We start from the raw sequence: 21,273 nt of genomic DNA, 5'->3' as shown, positions 1-21,273 counted from the left end.
AGGTTTTTCACTATAGGGCGCGTGCGCTCGCCAGACAGAGAAAGACATAGAGACAGAAAGCGAGAAACCACCTCCCAGAGGGGATGGCCACACTGCAATCCCTTCTCCTCCATTCTCCTCTCGGGATCTTGGTCACGCATGCACACGCGCCCGGTGTGGGTTTTAAGCCACCAAGTCCGGGACATGAACCGCAGTTGACTACATGGGAGTCCCACAAAACTCTTCTTTTAAAAAAGCCTTGCTGTTCCTTAGGCTGCGCCAGAGTGGCTGTTCTGACATCTGTCCACGTTTGTCCCCCTCCTGTCCACGGCTGGAAAGAATAGGCACTCCGTCCCCAGTGACACTGCGGCCAGAGCGTGTCTCCGGAGGCCTCTCTGCTGCGTTTTTTTTTCACCCAGCCCCCAGCCTCGGAGCTCAGGAACTGAGTCGGGAAAGGCCTGGCATTTCTACCAGTTACCACCCTAAGCCAGCCTTCAGCAGGTCTCGCTACAGTTCAGATCGTCATTTACTGGTTGCAGTTAAATACCTCTGTCAATAGGAGGCACTGGTCTCCCACATGGCCAATGAGGGTTCGAGTCCCAGACTCGGTGGCTTGCTTTCCCACCCCTCCCCCATCTCTCTACAGTGAGTGCATATGCCCTACTGCAAACTTAATAAATTTTTTAGAAAGACCTCTCTTGACGTAAGATTTCCCTGAAATGTAAACACAGCTGGTTTTGAAAACACCAGCAGGCGGTGTAGTGTGCAAGGTGCTAGACTCCCACGCGGCTTGAAATCATGCTGGGTACCTGTGTGCGCCTGGAATTCCAAGAACGGCGGCGAAGGACGTGGTGCGACCATCCTCGCTGGGGGTGGGGAGGGCAATTTCACACTTTCCCGTCTCTCTCACACACCCTATGGCAAAACCTTACACACACGCACACACAGAGAGGCCGTTTCTAAGGCATGTTCTCAGTTCCCACAGGAGGCCTCTGTGCGCCTCGCGCCGTTTCATCGTCCTCCCCGCCCACTGGTATCCGCCTGTGGCTTGGATACTAACGCCGATACTTTCCCACTTGCCTAGTCAGCTTGGAGACATCTGGCATTTTTAAAAGCAATGACAAGGCGGAGGTGGGGATACCTGCTCATGGACACCACCTTAACCGTAGACACAGACGGCGTCTGCAGCGTCCCTGGCAGGCAGGGTTCCGGGCCACGGCCTGCTCCTTACCTCGGCGGGCTAACCTTCAGCAATAACCACACTCCGCTTTGCGCGACGTGTCGGACTCGGAACAACGATGCCCAGCGCCGTTCCCGATGAAGGACGCGACCACACCGACAGTAGTTAGAAAAGAATATGACATTTTATTTCTACTTCTGAATGTACAGTACATGAATTCAGAAATAAAATCATTCAGATTCTTGAAACCGTGACAACTCAGGAGCAGACGCAGCGGCAGGCCCGCCCCTGCGGGGCACCACGCCGCAGGCCAGGTGTGGCCTTGCCGCAGAGACCCAAGGCCCTGCCGGGAAGCCCTCGCGCACTGGAACCGCGCAGGACGCGGGCAGGAGCTCAGCCTCGACAGCCATCTTTGGAACGAGTTATGCTTATTTACAAGTTAAGGACAGGCAGCCCTTCCCTGACCCTACTGGGGGGTTAATGACAGATCTTAAGCTAAGGAGCGTTTTCCAGCTATTGTTTGCTTTAGGGTTTTTAAAAGCAACAACTCTTATTATATAAAAAATAATGTTGAAAAAAGGTAATGTTGAAATTAAAGGCGCTTTTAGAAATATTTAAGGACAACATAAGAGGCTACTATTGGGAAGACTGTACGTATTTTTAAGCACACACCGAAACATCGTAGCAGTGTTTGTTTTAGAATAGTGTCAATTATACTACCTCACGGAAGGCCTAATTTCAACTGCATAATGACAATTTGAATATACAATCTGACTTACAGTTAGACTACGCATGGCTTCTGAAGCGCATTTCCAGGTTTCGCATAAGTGAAAGTTTAAGTTGGTCCTTGGTCTGGAGAGCTAGGACTACCCGGAAGCACTGAATCTGCCACACACTTACTGAAGGCCGACCAAACCCTGACAGTGGGAGCGTGGAAAAGCAGCTGCTGTCCCCAAGTGCAGTGCCGACTGAGCACAAGGCGTCCTTGGAGGCCGGCCGGCCTGGAGGCGTGACCCCGAAGAAGTCGAGTGGTGTCCTGGAGGAGGCGGCGGCCAGCCAGGGGCGTCTCCCCGGGGCCCACCCTGACCAGAGGCGGCTTTGGACCTTGAGCACAAGCGAGAGACTTTACACTCTTTGATCTCATTCACACCTTTTACAAAAGATAAAGTATATCTGACCCTTCTCATGGCGATCGAGCTGCTGGCGCACCGCGGCAGGCCAAGCGGGCTGAGCGGTGGGGTGGCCACTGCGGGCTCCAAGACCCGCCCCGGCCCCCGAGTGTCCCGGACTCGGCTCGTCCTGCTCGAGGTCCGGGAGAGACGCCTGACACACTCAGCAGAGCAAGCCTCTCCTCAGACTCTGACGAGCAGTCCAAAGATGAGAGCAGCGTGTTTGCTAAGTGACTGCTTCTACCATGACAATGAGACAGCTAGAAAAATAATTTTACTGTTTAAATAATGAGAGAAGCTAGGTTTTTCAAATATATTACTTACTCTGCAATAGTTGATTCAATTGACAGTGAAGAGATCCCCTCCATCCTTAAGCTGAATTCGGGTCCTATTTTAATCACAGAACAGCTTCGAATGAGACACGTACCCACCCCAGTAGTCAGATCGGCAAGGCCGTCAGGCAGACCGAGTCCACGCCGTCGCCCGCAGAGCACGGTGCCTTCGGAGAAAGGCTGCACAGGGCCCGGCTAGCGTGGAAAGCGGGTCAGTAAAGACTCCAGCTCTGCGGGACGGGGTCCTCCACGCCAAGCCGCTTTCCACAGACACAGATTCAGTCTACCTTTTCTTTTTGGACCAATCTGGGAGCGTCGACAAAATCCTTGCCGTTGAAAAGAATGATAAAGAACGTCCCGATGCTGGCCACTCCCCAGAAGAGCACGTAGGCCAGCGTCTCTGTCCAGGTGTCACCTGTAGACAAGAAAGGGACGGACTTGGTGAATGACGGTCACCTGTGGACACCAGACCCCGCTCTCCGCCGACAGCACACCCTGGGTCATGAGGTTGCAGCGCATCCCAGGAAACGAAGCCTCTGACACAGCTCAGCCAGGGGTCCGCACGGGCTGGACCGCGAGGCAGTGGCCCAGGCCCCGGACTGCCACCTAACATGTTTCCAGAAGGTGCAGACACTGCCCCACAGACCACGCTTCCGAGACACTGGGCTGACGCTTGCGGGGTCTCGCACAGAGAGTGTCAGCTTTTCCGCTGTGTATCGACCGTGACAGAATCGGTCACCAGCAGCCTGCTCACAGTCCCAGCTAGGAAAACAGCAGTCACTACCGAAACATCTACATGAGAAGTGTTCTTTGCAAAACACACATGCTGCAGGAGAGCCACACAGAATATCAGAGACAAGACCCAGAGACGCGCTTCAGTGACCTCCACGCGGCAGTGCTGGGCTGCCCCTTCCGAAGCTGCTCGCCAAGGCCAGCAGCAGGCAGGGGGAACAGACTTGCGCCGCTCCTCCGACCCAGCGTGGTTCCCAGGGGAGCCAGCGCCACACCGCGCCTGGTTCCTAGTCTCAATGCCGCAGCCAGCGCGGGCACGGAGACACTGCCCACACGAACACCAAGTCCGTCACCGCAACGCTGACAGACACGGGAGGGTACCGTCCACAGCACCGAGTTCCTCAGACTGAACACCCCCGAGCTGCACCCCGCAGGGCTGTGCTCGCTCCCCAGGCGGCAGAGAGGCCGCTCCGCTGGCCACCCCCGAGGGCCGCCCGCTCCACAGAGGCAAGATCTGGGTCTTCACTGCGGCCCCTCCAGAGGCTTCCGAGAAGCGTGGGTTTCACCAAACCAGCAAACGAGGCGACAGAACCAGGTCCACAGCGGCGTGGCTCCGGGGGTGGCGAGTGCTTCAGCGTGGGAAGACAGAGGCCGAGGACCTGCTCTGTGAGCCACCGGGGCGGCTGTGCAGCTGGGCCACTCTGCTGCTGCCACAGAGCTGACCCGAGCCCGGCCATGCTATGGACGTGCAACCCCGGTGCCCTCCACCTGCCACCCCGCCGCGAGCTGGAGTGCTTCGTACGTGTTTAAAGGACCACAGCCAATATCCGATCTGTACAGACAAAGGCATCGACTGCCCGGCTCTTCACAGACGGGGTGCCAACGAGGACAGCCACGGGACAGCTCCCTCTCCAGCACGTTCGAGCCCGGACGGACTCGGCGCTGGGGGTGGGAGCTGCGGTGGTGGGTGAGCGTTCTCGAGCGCCACATCTGCCAGGGTAAGGTGCCGATCCACGGAGAGGACAAGAGTGCCCGTCACCGCCATCCGGGACGCACAGCGAGGCCAGGCACCCCACGACGCACCCCCTGAGAAACTGACCCAGGTGCTCGTGTGCTAGAGGACATGCAGGGGGACAGAGGCCTGCGGAGTCCAGAGGGGAGGTGATGCTGTGAGGGAGCACAGAGGCGGGGCCTCGAGGGCGGGACTCAGACAGGCGGGGGCACAGCAGAGGCGGATGGGAGGCGCCTTACTTCCCACCGTGCCCAAGCTGCTACCAGACGCCCAACGCGACCACGTCCAGGCTCACGCCGCAGCACACAGTCCTCAGTGGACACTGCGCTCGGTAACTGAGCGACAGCGAGGCCGCCACAGAAGGAAAACCAACGACCTTGCCAGCACAGGGCTCGGACGACCTCGCTCTGCAGGTGTGAGAATGTACTAAGGAGTGTCTTCCAGGAGGCCGTGCGTCCAGCAGTCAGAGGCTGAATGGGCCACACCTCCACACGCGGACTACGGGGCAGCATTAACGACGGGCAGACGGGAAGTGCCCATGCTGCCGGCGGACAGAGACTGCGCACATCGCACTTCCGCAAACACCGCCCTGAGGAGCATCAGACATCACAACGTTACGGGAGCTTCGCTTCTCTAGAAAGCAGAGCGATAAGCAGCATGTTCTTCCTTCCGGCCTGGCTGCCCTTTCTGTAATTGCTACATATTACTTAGGTAAAAAGAAAAAATATTTTTAAAATCTCAAGTAAAAAACATTAAAAACCAGCTGCCAGACTAGGTCTAGTTTCCTTTCTGTCACATCCAAGGGCTATGCTCATCTCCACTTGTTAATTTTTTTTTTTAAGTTTTTGCCATCAGGCATCTGTACTCCCCAGAGAGGGAAAGTGGGAAATCACCCCCCAGGGGGGATGGCCACGCCGCAACCCCTCCTCCTCCATTCTCCTCTCGGGATCTGGGGCACGCACACGCGCCTGGCGTGAGTTTCAAGCTGCCAGGTCTGGGACCCAAATCGCAGCTGGCCACGTGGGAGTGCAGCGCCTTAACCACCACACCGCCTGCTGACCCTCCACTTTCTAAATTTAACATAGCAAGAACTGAGTTGTCAGAAACTCCAATGCCGTACAAGAAGTAGGGGTGAGCGCGAGCTCGGGCAGACCTACCGGCCATCAGCAGACAGATGATGCACATGGAGAAGGCGACCACCATGATGATGGGCAACTGGAGGGCGGGAGAGAGACGTCAGTTAGGAGCCGTTCAGTCCATGGCTGCAGTCAGGGGCACGCTTTGATGGGAGCATGAGTAATGCTCTCCTGCAAGCTCTCTCTCTCACACACACACGCATGCACACGCACGCACACACACACACACACACACACACACACACACACACTAAGGGGATGCTAGCATGTGGGTGTCCACTCACAACTGCCCAAGCCTTCGGGCCAGTCGGGTCCTAAGGCCTGGGCAAGCACGCTTCTGCCTCCCACTGATGAGAACTACGGATGCTAAGAGCTCATCACACTCGCAGCCCGGACAACTGGCCGCCCTTCCTTTCCAGGGGGCTCGACCCAGGACCGGGCCCCAGGAGGCCCACCTGGTGAACATAGGAGTCAAGAGGAAGCCAGGGGTCAGAAATGCACTTTGCCTTCCATGTTAGTTTTATCGGGGGCAGTGCCCCGAACACAAGACTGAGGTCTTCCTGCAATGAGAGACCTTCCACACTCCCTCTGCTCGAGCTCCCCCACAAAAAGACGTGCAAGAGCAGGCGGGAGACGGCACGGCCGCTCCAGCAGCTCACTCCCTGCCTCTGTCCCTGGCTACGCAGCGTGAGTATCTGCGTCCCAGAGAACAGCAGAGAACACCCTAAACCCAGGGGAGTCAGCACCGCCTACACCCTCAGGCACAGCACTGGGAACAACTGGGAAACACGAAGGTTCTTACGGCCAGGAACTTCCAGTCCCTCGGGACACTCAAAGGGCTATGAGACTCTAACTCGTCCACTGAATAGTTCCCGAGAAACAAGTCGATGGAGTCCTAGGACGGAGAACAGACAGCTGTGAGCCCTCCAGCCTGGTGTGACACACCACGGCCGCCGCCCCGCACGGGCACACACAGACGCACCTGCCTAAAGCCGTCAGAGAAGTTGTTCTTGTAATACCGTATCAGGGAGTTCCAGCCATCCATTACCAGGCCCCACTGAGTTCGCTTCCCAGTTCTGGTTCAAAGAGATTAAGTTTCAACGTTCAGATTTGCAAACTCAACTCTTGCACTAGTTTATGGCCAGTACATACGTGCTCGGCAGATTAACTTACAAAGAGTTTTAAAATCATCCCTGGAGATAGACACATTTCACAGAAGCTATCACTAGTGGGTCCAAGAAACATGCATTCTCTTCTGAAATATTATCAAGGAGACACACAAAGCAAGAGCCAGGCGCTGGTATTCCGCTGCGGCTTAGAACGTGCTGGGTGACTCGGGCAGCCCCGCCCGCGGCCCCTGATGTGGAACGCTGGAAGCTTGGCTTACCTGGTGAAGTCGGTCTTCAAGGCACCGGTCCCCGCATACTGCTTGGCACAAGCATTTGCATTGTCAGCCCAGGCTGTGGGAAAAAGGAAAACAGCCAATGATTAAAATGACAATCAGAGTGCTAAATCCAAAATATTAACTTCTTTTTTCTTTTTTTTTCCGAGAGGGTTTTGCTATAGGGCACATGTGCTCGCCAGAGACAGAGAGCGAGAAATCACCCCCCAGGGGGGATGGCCACACCGCAATCCCTTCTCCTCCATTCTCCTCTCGGGATCTTGGGCATGCACGCACACGCGCCCAGCATGAGTTTAGGCCACCGAGTCTGGGAATCGAACCACAGTCCACTACATGGGAGTCCAGCGACAAAATTGGAGCGATTCTGGCTCTATTGTAGAAATTACCTACCATTTTTGTAAATCTTCTCAAATTCATCTTGTTCTTCAATCTTCTGTCCCACGTGTAAAACTCCGAGTCTCTGAAATGAGACCCACACCCACTCTTCCATAAAGGGCAGCAGGAGGCGGGGCTTCAGGAGGGAGCAGGCGGCCCTAAGGGGCGCCACGGCTCCGGACAGTCTCCAGGGCACTCGCGCGGGTCCGACTGCTGGCTGCAGCCCAGAAACGTATTCCACACAGAGGGCCCCAGCGCGCTGCTCTCTCTCCAGGGGAGACGGCCAAGCTCTCCAGGGGCTCCTCTGTCCTGCAGCCCAGGACTATACTGAGAGAGAGGGGCAGGAGGGGCAGGCATGCCCCGGGACCCCAGCGGCTCTTCCCTCCACGCTCCTCACATCTCCAACTCCTCAGCCGAGTCCCCCCAACCCCACTCTATCCCAGGGACCTTGGAGAGTCTGAGGAAGGGTACAGCCACCTCCCCACCAACCGCATACACACACGACACTCAGCCCTGTGCACGTAACCTCAGGGGTGGGGCCTCCTGAACATTGCTTCTTGCGGGGGTCCACTGCCCTTGGCCCCATCTCAGACCGTGAACTCTCTCAGCATCACATTCTCCACTGCTCCCCTCAGATGACACCCCACTATCTCACGTGCAGACATGGGGAGCTGCCCTCCCCTGCAGGGCACAGGCATGAGCGAGGGTCCCCCACTGGCTGGGTACCTCCTGGAGAGAATCCTGGCCAATGGCACTTGGGAAGTTGGCCAAGTGTCAAAACTGCACTGAGCAGTGAGAACAGCTCTTCCCGCTTGACAGACAATGCAGATTCGCGAACCTGGTCATCAGTGGTAGGTTCTTGGCTAACTAGCCTTGGGCCCCAACTAGTCCCAACACAGTTGATGGTTTTCAGCAGGGACCCGCACAGCACCGAGCACCACTCGGGAGGAGAGGACAGTGTCCTCCAGAGGAGGCGTTTTACCTCCATAGCCTCTCCTGGGGTCACACCTCCCAGGTCGAGCGATGGCTTCCTCACCGAGGCAGAGAACCACGCGGGGTGCCTTGTGCCTGCCCCCACAAACATCTGTGATACCGCTGACTCGGGAACCCGGGCTCCGTGCACTTTCGATCCCAAGCACCCACAGAAGGAAATATTCCTATGGATTCCTCTCATGGGCAAAATCCTGGCGGTAAGCTGAGCTACGTCAGCTGAGGTTAATACCCTTTGCTAGCGGGGGCCAGCAGGTGGTGTGATGGTTAAGGCACAGGACGCCTACATGGTCGACTGTGGTTTGAGTCCCGGACCTGGCAGCTTGCTTTCTCACTTTCTCTCTCTGGCCAAATTAAAAAATAATAATAATAAAATAAATAAATAAAACCCTTTTTAAAAATATATCCTTTGCTAGTAATAAAAGAGAGGCAACCGGGAACAACCTGGAGGCACTACTCTGTACTACTGAAATGGGGAAAAGTGCTTTAAATAAAACTATCGACGGTGGCCGTTCAGTGAAATGCACCCACTTATTCACTGCTCGGTCGGCATAAACCGCTAAGAGCCTCATGAAAGTAGGCATTTATTCTCTCTCTCCTTTTTTTTTTTTGAGTTTTTTTTGCTATAGGGCGCGTGCGCTCGCTAGACAGACAGAGAGAGACATAGAGACAGAAAGCGAGAAATCACCCCCCATGGGGGATGGTCACGCCGCAATCCCTTCTCCTCCATTCTCCTCTCGGGATCTTGGGCACGCACGCACACGCGCCCGGCGTGAGTTTTAAGCCACCGGGTCCGGGACACAAACCGCGTGCGACTACGTGGGAGTCCAGCGACATAGCCATTACGCTAACTGCTGGTTCCTGGCATTTATTCTCTTTAACCCAGCAATTCAACGTCCAGTGGCCAGTGACACACACAGACGTTCTCGGGGAGCTGCCTGTAAGAGAAATGCAGCGGCCGGCACGCCTGGGACGCCAGAGCAGAGGGCGGCCATGAGCTACGCTGACGTACGTCGAGGAGATGGCCATGCGAACGCCGCACACGCCAAGCCGTGCGGACAAGGTGAGGCTGCAAGGGCCAGGCACAGAAACGGCAGGGCCGGCAGGCCAGGGGACTGCTTGCTCCTGGCCTCTAGAGATGGCGCTACCTCATGTTTTGCTCTGTTCGCTTTCACTAAAAGAACACGAGGGTCCACACCTGGAGCTGGGCCTGCAGGGAGCGCCGCGCCAACAGGCTCTGGATCACGTTGGTCCTGTCCAGGCAGTCCATGCAGTTGCTGCGGAACACCCCCTCCTGGCTGGCCACCACCTTGCCTGCGGAGTCCACTAGAAAATAACTGACACAGAGTCGGATGAGCACTCACAGCAGAGCAGGACCGGCCTACTCAGGGCACTTCTCACATTCCCAGGACGCGGCTGGAGCTGCAAACTGAGAGGCCGGGCAGGGACACGCGTTCAGGCACGGGTGATCATCCCAGAGCAAGCACAGGCTAGAACGGCGGAGGCAAGACGGCCTCCTGGCCCAGACCACCGCCAGAACACGAGGTCACCATGCCCAAGACGTGAGAGGTGGGGGTGACGGAGGCCCCGCAGTCAGCACCATTACCCCAACTGCGTCCCGGCATGCGCGGTTCTGACGGCCGCTGGACTAACTGCACTGGACTCCTCCAGGAGGCTTGCTAAAAACAGTCTTGGGGACCAGCAGGTGGCGTGGTAGTTAAGGTGCTAGACATTCCCACATGGCCGACCATGGTTCTATTCCTGGATTTGGTGGCTTGCTTTCTCACTTCCCCTCTCTTTCTTTCTCTCTGTGTCTCTCTCTCTCTGTCAAATTAAAAATAAATGAGTAAATAAAATCAAATAAGTAGTTCTTAAAAATATATATGTATTTTTAAAAAATATGAAGAATATTTGCCTTGACATCAACTCAACCAGGACTTCCAGGACCTCTGGACTAAGGGCTGGCTATTACACATTGAAACTTTTTTTTTTTTTTGGAGAGGTTTTTGCTATAGAGTGCGTGCGCTCGCCAGAGAGAGAGAGACAGAGAGAAAGCGAGAATCCCCCCCAGGGGGGATGGCCATGCCACAATCCCTTCTCTTCAACTTTCTTCTCGGGATCTTGGGCATGCACGCACACATACCCAGCGTGAGTTTAAGCCACCGGGTCCGGGACTTGAACCACGGTCGACTGCATGGGAGTCCAGCAACATAGCCATCATGCCAACTGCTGGTCCCACATCGAAACATTTTTAATTATTCTTTAGAAAGTGGGTGACACACGCACACCACGCTGCCACCTGTCTCACTGCACCCCACCTCTGTGCCGTGCACACACTGCTCTCACGCCGAGCCCGTGTGGCTCAGCCCATGGGCGTCCCAGCAGCATGTGCCACTGTGTCCCGTGTCACACTGTGGTGTTCCACATGTTACGATTTCCCACGACTGTGCTCTGTGGTCAGTCCTCTTGATATTATTGTGTGTTTGTTCTGGGGTGCCACAAGCCGCACCCACACGAGACAGAAGCTCGGCTGGTAAACGTGTGTGTTCCGACCGGCCTGGCCCTGCTCTCTCCTCGGGCCTCCCTGTCCCGAGACACGGACCGGAAATGAGGCCAGCTGGTGCCCCACAAGGGTCTCTGCGAGTGCCAGTGGGAGGAAGGAATGCTACGCTTTAGTGAGGAAGGCGAGCTGAAGGCCAAGACGGGCTGAGTGTTAAATCTCTTACCTGTCAGCCAACTTGTAAATGCAAATGAAGAGTCTCGGAAAAACTGTGAAATGCTACCCCAGTGAATGCAAGTGGCAAGAAAGTGAAACAGGCGGGACCAGCATATGGCATGTGGTTACATCGCTGGACTCCGGCATAGTCGACCATGGTTCTAGTCTCAATCCCAGCGGTTTGAAACTAGGACCGCGTGCCCAAAATCCTGAGAATGGAGGAGAAGGGACTGCAGTGTGGCCATCCTCCCTGGGGGGGTGATTTCTCGCTCTCTGTCTCTGTCTCTTTTCCGGAGAGGACATGTGCTTGCAGGAGAGGGCCCGAGAAGGAAGCACCCCCGTGGGGATGGCCATGGCGCTATCCCTTCTCCATTTCTCCCTTCTTTCAAGAGCCCAGGTACATGCTGGCACGCACACGAGTGCTTCTCGGGCTGCGGGTTACGGGACCTGCACCATGCGGTGGGTTATGTGGGATCCAGCCACCTTCGCCACCACACAACACGCTGGCTGTTACTGTCTTTGTCTATTTTTTCCCATTATTTTCTAGACGTTTGGGTAGGAGTAGAAAAAAAAAAACCTCCAATGATCATCTGAAAGTCACGGGTGACGCTCTATGGTCCCCACGGGCCCAGTGAACGGCAGTGAACACGGATTGAGTGTCCACTCTCCTGTCTCGTGCCCTCCTATGGCAGCAGCCGGTGGGTGAGCCCGACCCGGCCAGTCTCCGCTGAGAGCTCGATAGCGAGGGGGTCGATGTCCCTGTACTACCCACGTTTGTGACAAACCTCACCAAAACACAAAACAGATGGAAAAACGAGAGCTGAGCACTCAGTATGTATAAAATACACTTTAAAAACTAGGCAACATGAGGGCCAGCAGGTAGCGTGGACTGCCTCATGGCCGACTGTGGTTCGAGTTCTGGGCCTGGCAGCTTGCTTACTCACTCCTTCTGTGTCTCACTGGTCAAACTGAATAATAATAATAATAATAAATACAAATAAATGGCTCTAGGCAAAATGTCTATCAGAAAGGTTTCACTATAGTTTTGTGAACTAGAATAAAGAGGTGCATTTGGGTTATCAGGTTTGGAACTGTCACGCAGGGCCAGGACCAATGGTAGGCTGCCGTCTGTCCGGAGTACAGTAACCCTGTGAGCCAGACGGTAAATACAGTAAACACTGTAAAAGCACAAGGCAGTCAGACCTTCTCATCCACTAAACGTACTCTGAAGAGGGTTCTGAGGAAACGGTTTAACAGAAGTGAGCACACAGACCCGCGCTGCTGAGCGAGTCACACAGCATTCGCTCTCACAGCAGAAAGAGACGGAGACAAACCAGAGATGAACATGAAGGGCAGCACTGGGTTCCAACCACGCTAGGACGTAAGAGAACACAGAAATGCCGGCAAGCACTATCATTACCAAGACCAGAGGTGCTAAAAAGAAAAGTACCTGTGACAGACCTTACTCAATACACTCGAATACAAAACAGCAGTAACCAAGGTCAATTACTCAAGAATTTGCAAATGTATAGAAGATAATCCACAAAAATGCGGAAACACTGGGACCAGCTGCTGGCGTAATGGCTGTGTCGCTGGACTCCCATGCAGTCGAGTGTAGTTTGAGTTCCGGACCCGGTGGCTTAAAATCACGCTGGGTGCATGTGTGTGCGTGCCCAAGATCCTGAGAGGAGAATGGAGGAGAAGGGATTGCAGCATGGCCATTCCCCCCTGGGGGTGACTTCTCGCTTTCTGTCTCTCTGGGGGTGATTTCTCGCTTTCTGTCCCTGTTTCTCTCTGTCTTTTTGGTAAGCACACACGCCCTATAGCAAAAATCTCTCAAAAAAAAAAAAACAAAAAAACCCAAAATAACGAAAACACCTAGCCTTGAATAATTTCTTTTAGAATTATTTATTTTATTTGATGAATTCATTCATTATTTAAATTTGACCAAAGAGAGAGAAAGTGAGAAAGTAAGCCACCCAGGTCCAGGACTTGAACTGTCGTTGGCCATATGGAGTATCCAGCCCCCTGCCGTGTAGAAGTACTATGAGTAAGTCCACACCCCAACCACCATGCTACCTGCCGGTTCCCTTACATATAGTACTTAAAATCTATTTCTAAAGCATCCATATCATTTTTCCAATAAAAAATAAAATAGAAAAAAAATACACACTGACAACCAGGTAGCTGCACTGTAAACCAGTTCAACAGTGTACAATTAATATGATCTCGGTATACACACACACTTCTTCCCTCACCTCCATAAGGAAATAACACAGCTTACCTTAATTCATCTTGCATTTCTGATACTTGATCCAATAAAATACTTAGTCGATCCCATCTCATTTTCTTACATTCCTTATGGAAGTCAAAGGCTACGTATCTACCAAGAGAGCACATACGAAAGTGGTCAGCGGTCGCACACTCTCTCCTCTTGGTACTGTCCTCAGTAAGCTGGCTTCCGCTGTAGGAGCACACATACTGACAGGGTGCGCTGGAGCCCCCGACTCGTGTTACCACCCCGGAGCACACACGGGCATGCAAGCATCACATACACACAGGCCTTCTCACGCGCCTACCCACAGAGGAAGGCCATCTACAGAGCAAACGCATGGGAGTACTACGTGTGAGTGCACACGCACCTCCACAGACAAGTGCTGTGTGAGTGCACATACACACGTCCGCACAGAAGTGACGTGTGAGTGCACACGCACACACACACCTCCGCAGAGAATTACTGTGTGAATACACATGTGTGCCTCCGCACAGAAGTGCTGTGAGTGCACATGCATACACACATCCGCACATAGGTAATATGTGTAAGTGCACACATGCACCTCCGCACAGAAGTGCTGTGAGTGCACATGCACCTCCGCACAGAAGTGCTGTGAGTGCACATGCATACCTCCACACAGAAGTGCCACGTGTGAGCGCACATGTGCATGCACACCTCTGTGTAGAAGTGCCACGTGTAAGTACACATGCGCACCTCCGTGTTTAAGTACCACGTGTAAGTACACATGCGCACCTCCGTGTTTAAGTGCCACGTGTAAGTACACATGCCCCCCTCCGGGTTTAAGTACCACGTGTAAGTACACATGCGCACCTCCGTGTTTAAGTACCACGTGTAAGTACACATGTGCACCTTCGTGTTTAAGTACCACGTGTAAGTACACATGCGCACCTCCGTGTAGAAGTGCCATGTGTAAATCTACACACATGAGAAACCCCCCCACGTCCTTCTGGGGCCCTCGGACAGTACGGAGGAGCAGCCCAGCAAACGCAAGGGAAGCACAATGAAGCCCAGCACCCAGGTGCGCCCTGGAAAGAGGCCTGGTCCATCGGGCACCGGGCACCTCGTTATTCTGTCCCCACGTGCAGAGAACAGGGTGGGTCCCTCTTACTGCTCTTCCAATTAGTGTCTGAAATGGTCATGCTCTGTTTAGTCCACAGAGGGTCAGTCAGGGTGTCTGCGGTGACCTGGGGCTGTGACCTGGGGTCTGCAGTGACCTAGGGCTGTGAGTTGGGGTCTGCTGTGACCTGGGGCTGTGAGCTGGGGCCTGCTGTGACCTGGGGCTGTGACCTGGGGTCTGCTGTGACCTGGGCTGTGACCTGGGGCTGTGAGTTGGGGTCTGCTGTGACCTGAGGCTGTGAGCTGGGGGCTGCTGTGACCTGGGCTGTGACCTGGGGCTGTGAGGTGGGGTGTGCGGTGACCTGGGGCCGTGAGCTGGGGACTGCAGTAACCTGGGGCTGTGAGTTGGGGTCTGCTGTGACCTGGGGCTGTGAGCTGGGGTCTGCAGTGACCTGGGGCTGTGAGAACTACAGAGGCAGGGGAGTCCCCTCTGTGGTTAGTTACTAGCCATCTAACAAAAATTTGCCTGTCAGTCTGCAGTGAGCTGTTTCCAATTATCCAATAGTTAAGGGGCAGAATTCTAAAAGTCAGAGGATAACTAACAGTGAGGGCATCCCACCATGAGCTGAAGACGCTGACACTTATAAGGGAAGAAAATCCCGAACCAAGTCCTCAAAGTCAAGGGAGGCAGAAATAAAGTGTGTGCAGACCAGACCCTGAGCCCACGGGCACGGGAGGGGCCTTGCACAGACCCCTCTGCCCAGACCCCTGCTCAGGGACCAGGTCACATAGGAGGACTGGAAGGGCATTCTGCTCACATCTGTGTCCACTCTTGTATGACTCTGTTGGCTCCAACTGACCAACAGGGCATCAACAGAGTGTGGGCTTCTGGCAGGTAAAGAAGGCCTGCCCTCTGCCCTGGACGCCCGGGGTGAGACAGGTACCCTGGCAAGTCAGGGCAAAAACACAGGCTGCCACAGCTAAGAGGCTGGCAGCTTGGGAAGACAGGGGTGCGGAAGCATTTTCGCTTTTTAAGTTTTTTTGCCATAGGGTACATGCACTCACCAGAGAGACACATAAAGAGACAGAGAGAAGTGAAGTGAGAAACCACCCCCGCAGGGATGACCACACCACAATCCCTTCTCCATTCTCTTCTCAGGATTTGGGGGAGCACGCACACATGCCTGATGTGAGTTTCTAGCTGCAGGGTCCGGACTCAAACTGGGGTCAGCCAAGTGCAAGTCCAGCACCTTAGCCACCGTGACACCTGCTAGCCCTGGGGGGGCAGTCTGAAAGAACGCCAATAGAAGTGATAGTTACTACTGGGGTGATCTGACAGAAGTAACAGGTCTAGGCTGGCATAGAGAGTTCGAGTAGGCACAGAGCTGCAGGCACGGAGGTGGAGATCCCAGGGGTTTACACACGACCTGCACTGCGGCCCCAAGGCCGTTTGTTACAGGCAGAGCTCATGTTGAGTGCTCTTACCAAGATAGCGTAAAACAGAGGGCAAGCGCCAACCAGAGAGCTGGTGTGACCGACCTGAACGCCCTCGGGTCCCTACGGTATCCCCGCCCTAATGCTCACTGTATCTCCTAGGCACGACCTACACGGTTCAACTTCGATGATCAAGGAATTGAGACACACTCTTCTCCTGAGCCCCGGTCCAGCAGTCCTGCCTCTTCCGGGCTCTCAGGAGGCTTTATAGAGGCTGTGTCTCATGTTTTTCAAACCAGTTTTTCAAAGAGTAACATTCCGCCACGGAGCAGGGAGAGCACGTGGCTCAATGTACTACAGTAACGGCGGCAGGGACACTCGGGGAGCCCAGCCATCAGGGTCAGGGACAGCAGGGACACTCAGGGAGCCCAGCCATCAGGGTCAGAGGGAGCAGGGACACTCGGGGAGCCCAGCCACCAGGGACAGAGCGAGGTGAGCAGGGACACTCGGGGAGCCCAGCCATCAGGGTCAGGGACAGCAGGGACACTCAGGGAGCCCAGCCATCAGGGTCAGAGTGAGCAGGGACACTCGGGGAGCCCAGCCATCAGGGTCAGAGTGAGCAGGGACACTCAGGGAGCCAGCATCAGGGTCAGGGACAGCAGGGACACTCGGGGAGCCCAGCATTAGGGTCAGGGACAGCAGCAGCCCTACCAGGTCGCCTCGGACCCAGACCGACACGCTCATCCTTCCCTGCCAGAACACACATTGATTGATCTAAAAACCTCAAGTATGCATTCTCCTGTGATCTGCAGAGCTCACAGGAGGGAGAGGAAGAGGACAATAGCTCTGGCCTGCTGTCTCTTCCAATAAGACAATGCCCTTGGAGGTCCACAAACACAACGGGCCTGGCTTGAGACTCGGATGCATGCCTCAAACCCTCAAAGCTAGCTGCTTGCTAGGCTCCTAATTCCGCAGGACAGCCCTGGAGGCAAAGCCTGCCTAAGGAAACTGTCGGGGCCAAAGGTCTAAGCTGGGCTGCAATGGGAGCCAGCAGACAGACCGTCGGCCACCAGGAGACCCCGAGGCTGAGGACCTCCTGCAGTGACTGTGGCCGATGTGAAACCCCAGTCACTCGCGGCGTGTCCGGGCAGACTCCACCGTGGGAAGGTGGAAGTGGGTAGAGTGAGGATCGGAGGAATTTCCAAGAGCTTTTGGACCCTTCCCGAAAGAGCGGACGTCTTACTCTGTCCTTGCGTACATCCGAAGCCTGCTGCAGGTATAACGGTCCTCTCCAACACCTCAGAGCTACGTTGCTGGAAAGCCTCCCAAACCCCACGGCCACATCGCACCGTGGCACACACCCCCTCTGCCCCAGTGTCATCGCAGGAAGCTCTCCTGGGCTGACTCAACATGCAGGGCCCGGTGTGGGGCAGCCTCCCCCTCAGAGGACAAAGCCACTGCTCCGATGAGGCCACCACGTGACGGCGACGCTGCTCCCTGCCTGGGAGATGGCCGGGACCACAGAGACCACAGCAAACCACCCCGAAAAACCAGGCATGACCTCGCGGCCACAGCCTCACCACCTCAGACACAAAGCCTTGATGTGCAGATTTCAATCAGGAAGTAAGCAAATGCCAACCTGCCCGGAGGGCCGGCCCGTGGCCTCCTGGTCCAGGGAGCCGGGTCCCACATGGCCAATGGCAGTGCCAATCCAGTCTCATGTGTTTCCAAGCAGAAACGTGCTGAGCACCCGTGCATGCCCCAAAGCCTGGTAGGATGGAGAAACGTGCCCCACAGCAGTTAACTTTCTCCCTCTCCCTGTCGAGTGCAAACACCTTCTGGCAAATTTGAAAAACCAAGAAAGTTCACTGTTGGGAAGTTATTCCGTAACATAAATTATGCCACAGAAAATCTCAGCCAATAACACACGCCTTGCTGTAGCTCTGAAAACAGTGTAGCAAGTTAAGCACAGGTGGCTAGGGAGCTCCCAGCTCTGCACGCACATACACATACGCATCTGGTCTGCAGACACACAGCGGGCTTCCAGTGAGGTACCTGATCATGCCACTTCCCAAGGAAGACACCATGCTTGCAAACGTTTGTTCGAGGGGCTTCTCTGAACCCTTCTGGTTAACCTGTAAAAGATAAGGACACTACAGCTTTCTGTTCATTTAAAAGTAGAGTGTGACGTCAGACAGCAGGAGGCCAGGAGGTTCTAGGCTCTCATTCCCCCAGAGATACAAACTGTACTTTGTAGGAGCTCTGAGAAACAACCGAAGGTTCAGAGCCACCAACTAAATATCCAATCAAGAAAACTGCCTTCCTGGACCAGCAGCTGGCATAATGGCTATGTCACTGAACTCCCATGTAGTCGACCGCAGTTCGAGTCCTGGACCCTGGGTCCAGGTGCATGTGTGCCCAAGATCCCAAGAGGAGAATGGAGGAGAAGGGATTGTGGCATGGCCATCCCCCCTGGGGGGTGATTTCTCGCTTTCTGTCTCTGTGTCTCTCTCTGTCTTTCTGGCAAGCACACATGCCCTATAACAAAAACCTCTTAAAAAAAAGTGAAGTAAACCACCTTCCCAGGAAAGGTGGAAAGTTGCTCCTCCTCCTCGCCAGAGTGGGGATGTCTCAGCCTGAAGCAGAGTACCCTGGTTCTCAGGGCCCTCCCTGGGCTAGAAGCCACAGCCCAGAGCTACGTGCAGAGAACCGGGCACATGTACTCTCGCCTGAGGACTAAACGCACTCAGCCTTGCCTCCTGTCCTTGGAACAACGGGGAGAATGCTGGCACTGCTTATAAAGGCTACCGGAGGGCCATAAATGAGCAGCCGCGGGGATGAGGGCTTCTGGATGGAGACACGACAGACTGAAAGCCTGGAAAAGCTGGGTGACATTCTCTAAGCAGTTAGGACATTCGAAAGTAGACACAAATATGGAGGAGATATGCAGGTCACCACAGAGCCAGGTGAAATCCACACCCGTAAGGTCCTGAGAAGACCTCAGACTTCACCCCAGACTGAGCCCAGGCCTGAAGCGCACCCGGCTAGCAGTGAAGGTCGGTCTGCAGGAACGAGAGGCCGGCTGTTCTCTTTGCTGTTGCTAGTCTACTTGAACCCTTGGGATTCACAGTCTGTCCAGAGCAGCCACAGAGGCACACAGCGCTGCATTGCTCGTGCCGGAGCCACACGGGAGGCCTGGTTTGGATGCGGGCTGCCCTGGGCGAGCCGACGACTCACTGGCTGGAGGCTGGGGGAGGACCGCAGTACAACAAAACCTGTCAAGGGCACCTGTGTGAATCTCTGTCTCTCGTGATAAAAAAAAAAAATGAAAGAAATGCAAACTTCAAAAAGAAAGTGTCAAAACATCTGACATAAATAAAAGAACAGAGACTTCAGCAAGCATATTCTAGAAGGAACAGTCTTTGCAGTAACAGTTTCCAACGTCTCAAAAACAAATGGATTACAGCAGTCTTGAACAATCAAAGAACAAAACAATACAAACAGCAAACCCTGGGGAAGGACGAGTCCCTGACCTCCATAGCTGGCTTGTTATAGTAACTGAATGTATATTTAAAAAAAAAACAGACGTAAGCAGGAAATACGGTTCATCACCCAGAAGCCACAATATCAGACTTAATAGGTGAAGACTAAAATAATTCTTTAAAATGTGTTCAAAGAGCTAAGGAGAAACAATACCGACAAAGACCTAAAGGAAATCATGAAAAAAAAGTATAAATAAAACAATAATATCGACAAAGAGAAATTATTAAAAGGAAGCAAACGGGGCTGGCAGGTGGCATGGTGGTTAAGGGCACTGGACTCCCACATGGCCAACTGCAGTTTGAGTCCTGGACCTGGCAGCTTGCTTTCTCACTTTCTCTCTGTCTCTCTCTGGTCAAATTTAAATAAATTAAAAACATGTTAAAAGTTTAAAAATCAAAAAAACAAACAAACAAAAAGTCTAGAGCTGTATAGTATAACTGAAAGAAAAAATTTATAGAGTTCATCAGCAGATTAGACTGAACAGGAAAAAATATCATTGTGGGTCAGCCAGTGGTGTGGTGGTGAAGGCAGTTGAATCTCACATGGCCAGTTGCACGGTTCGAATCCTAGACCCAGTGGCTTGAGAAACACTCTGGACATGTGTGTACGCATCCCTAAAACCCTGAAAGAAGGAAAAAACAGAGAAGAAGGGATTGTGGCATGACCATCCCCCATGGGATGCGCTTTCTCATTTTCCCTCTTTCTCTCCAGTGAGTGCAAAGAAGCACTGCCAAAAAAAAAAAAAAAAAAAAAAAAAAAGTAAAAAAAGATCAATGAACAAAAAATTGAAAAACTCAAGTCTGAGGTATTACAAAAGTGAAAACAGCGGGTAGACCCTACTGGATGACTGAAACCCCAGGCAGACAATATGTGTACCATGGGAGTTCCAGAGAAGAGAGAAAAATGGGCAAAGACACTATCTGAAGGAAAAAACGATCAAAAACTTCTTAAAAGTGTGTATACTAGGGGCCGGCAGGAGGCCTGGGGGTTAAAGGTGCTGGATTCCCACACGACTGACTGAGGTTTGAGTCCTGGACCTAGCAGCTTACTTTCTTGCTTTCCCTTTCTCTCTCTCTGATCAAATTAAAAAATAACATCAAATGGCATTAAATAAATACTTTAAAAGGAATGTGTACACTGAAAACGACAAAACCTTGCTGGAAAGAACTAAAGACGACAGAAGGGAATGGGGAGACGTGGGTGTCCATGAAGGGATGGACGCAGAAAGGCGAGCGTGAGCGATTTCACTTGTGTGGGGCCACAAGAGGCGAGTGAAGAGAAACAGGGTCGGAAGCACCAGGAGCAGAGGCAGAGCAGGGAGCGGGATGGGTTGCTATGGCAGGGTCCGTGTGGTCTGAGGGAAAGCTGTGGAGACGGACTGCGGTGACAACTGCAAACATGACACACGTAATGCACGGAACTGCACGCTTAGAGGTGGTTAAAATCTCAGTTATGCTAAAGAAAGGGTAACTAAGTCTGGCTTCGTTCTTCTCAGGGAAGTGGGAGGAAACGTACCAGATTGATGATGACCTGTTTTCCGTAAGTGATGACTTGGGAGTCGAAGTGCCTTTGGAAACCGTCCATCTAGGGGGAAAAGCCATGTTTTACCAGGTATTTACGGTTCTCAAGGGCCAGAGCACCTCCTGAAGCGTCCTGTTTCTACATTCCCTGAACCACAGCAGGACTGGGGCCAGGACTCACGGGTGTTTTAAATACCAGCAGTATATACTAGGTTGTCGGGCACGTCACGATATACTTTTCTACACAAAAATGCATCGAGACTTTCCTGAGGACCCAACAGTAACTATAACCATTCTCTCTGGGCTGCAATATGCAATGGTAACAACAACCACAAGCTCAGTAGAACACACTAGGTACTATAACCACAGAGAGCTGCAGCCTCACTAATCTCGGAAATCCA

General features: G+C 53.6%; 1 protein-coding gene across 4 annotated transcripts in view; it reads right to left on the bottom strand.

Moving 5' to 3' along the window:
* Positions 1–1,320: 1,320 nt before the first annotated feature.
* Positions 1,321–21,273, bottom strand: part of SACM1L (SAC1 like phosphatidylinositide phosphatase) — a 40,362-nt gene continuing 20,409 nt past the window's right edge. For 2 of the 4 annotated variants that reach the window (XM_014584869.2, XM_027768946.1), the window contains 10 exons: positions 20,868–20,936; positions 17,865–17,944; positions 13,308–13,406; positions 9,506–9,644; positions 7,333–7,402; positions 6,928–7,000; positions 6,523–6,616; positions 6,343–6,435; positions 5,562–5,619; positions 2,598–3,075 (listed from right to left, as the gene is read on the bottom strand). In XM_014584869.2, coding sequence (XP_014440355.2) covers positions 2,939–3,075; positions 5,562–5,619; positions 6,343–6,435; positions 6,523–6,616; positions 6,928–7,000; positions 7,333–7,402; positions 9,506–9,644; positions 13,308–13,406; positions 17,865–17,944; positions 20,868–20,936 — 912 coding nt within the window. In that variant the 3' untranslated portion in view covers positions 2,598–2,938. Of the gene's footprint in view, positions 2,264–2,597; positions 3,076–5,561; positions 5,620–6,342; positions 6,436–6,522; positions 6,617–6,927; positions 7,001–7,332; positions 7,403–9,505; positions 9,645–13,307; positions 13,407–17,864; positions 17,945–20,867; positions 20,937–21,273 lie in introns of those variants that run through there. The other 2 variants (XM_027768945.1, XM_027768944.1) reach the window with 2 other exon arrangements.

This window comes from Tupaia chinensis, unplaced genomic scaffold (genome assembly GCF_000334495.1).
Source record: "Tupaia chinensis unplaced genomic scaffold, TupChi_1.0 Scaffold148065_1, whole genome shotgun sequence".
NCBI lineage: Eukaryota > Metazoa > Chordata > Mammalia > Scandentia > Tupaiidae > Tupaia > Tupaia belangeri.
Note: the sequence above shows the minus strand (reverse complement) of the source record. Positions and strands in the feature narration are given on the sequence as shown.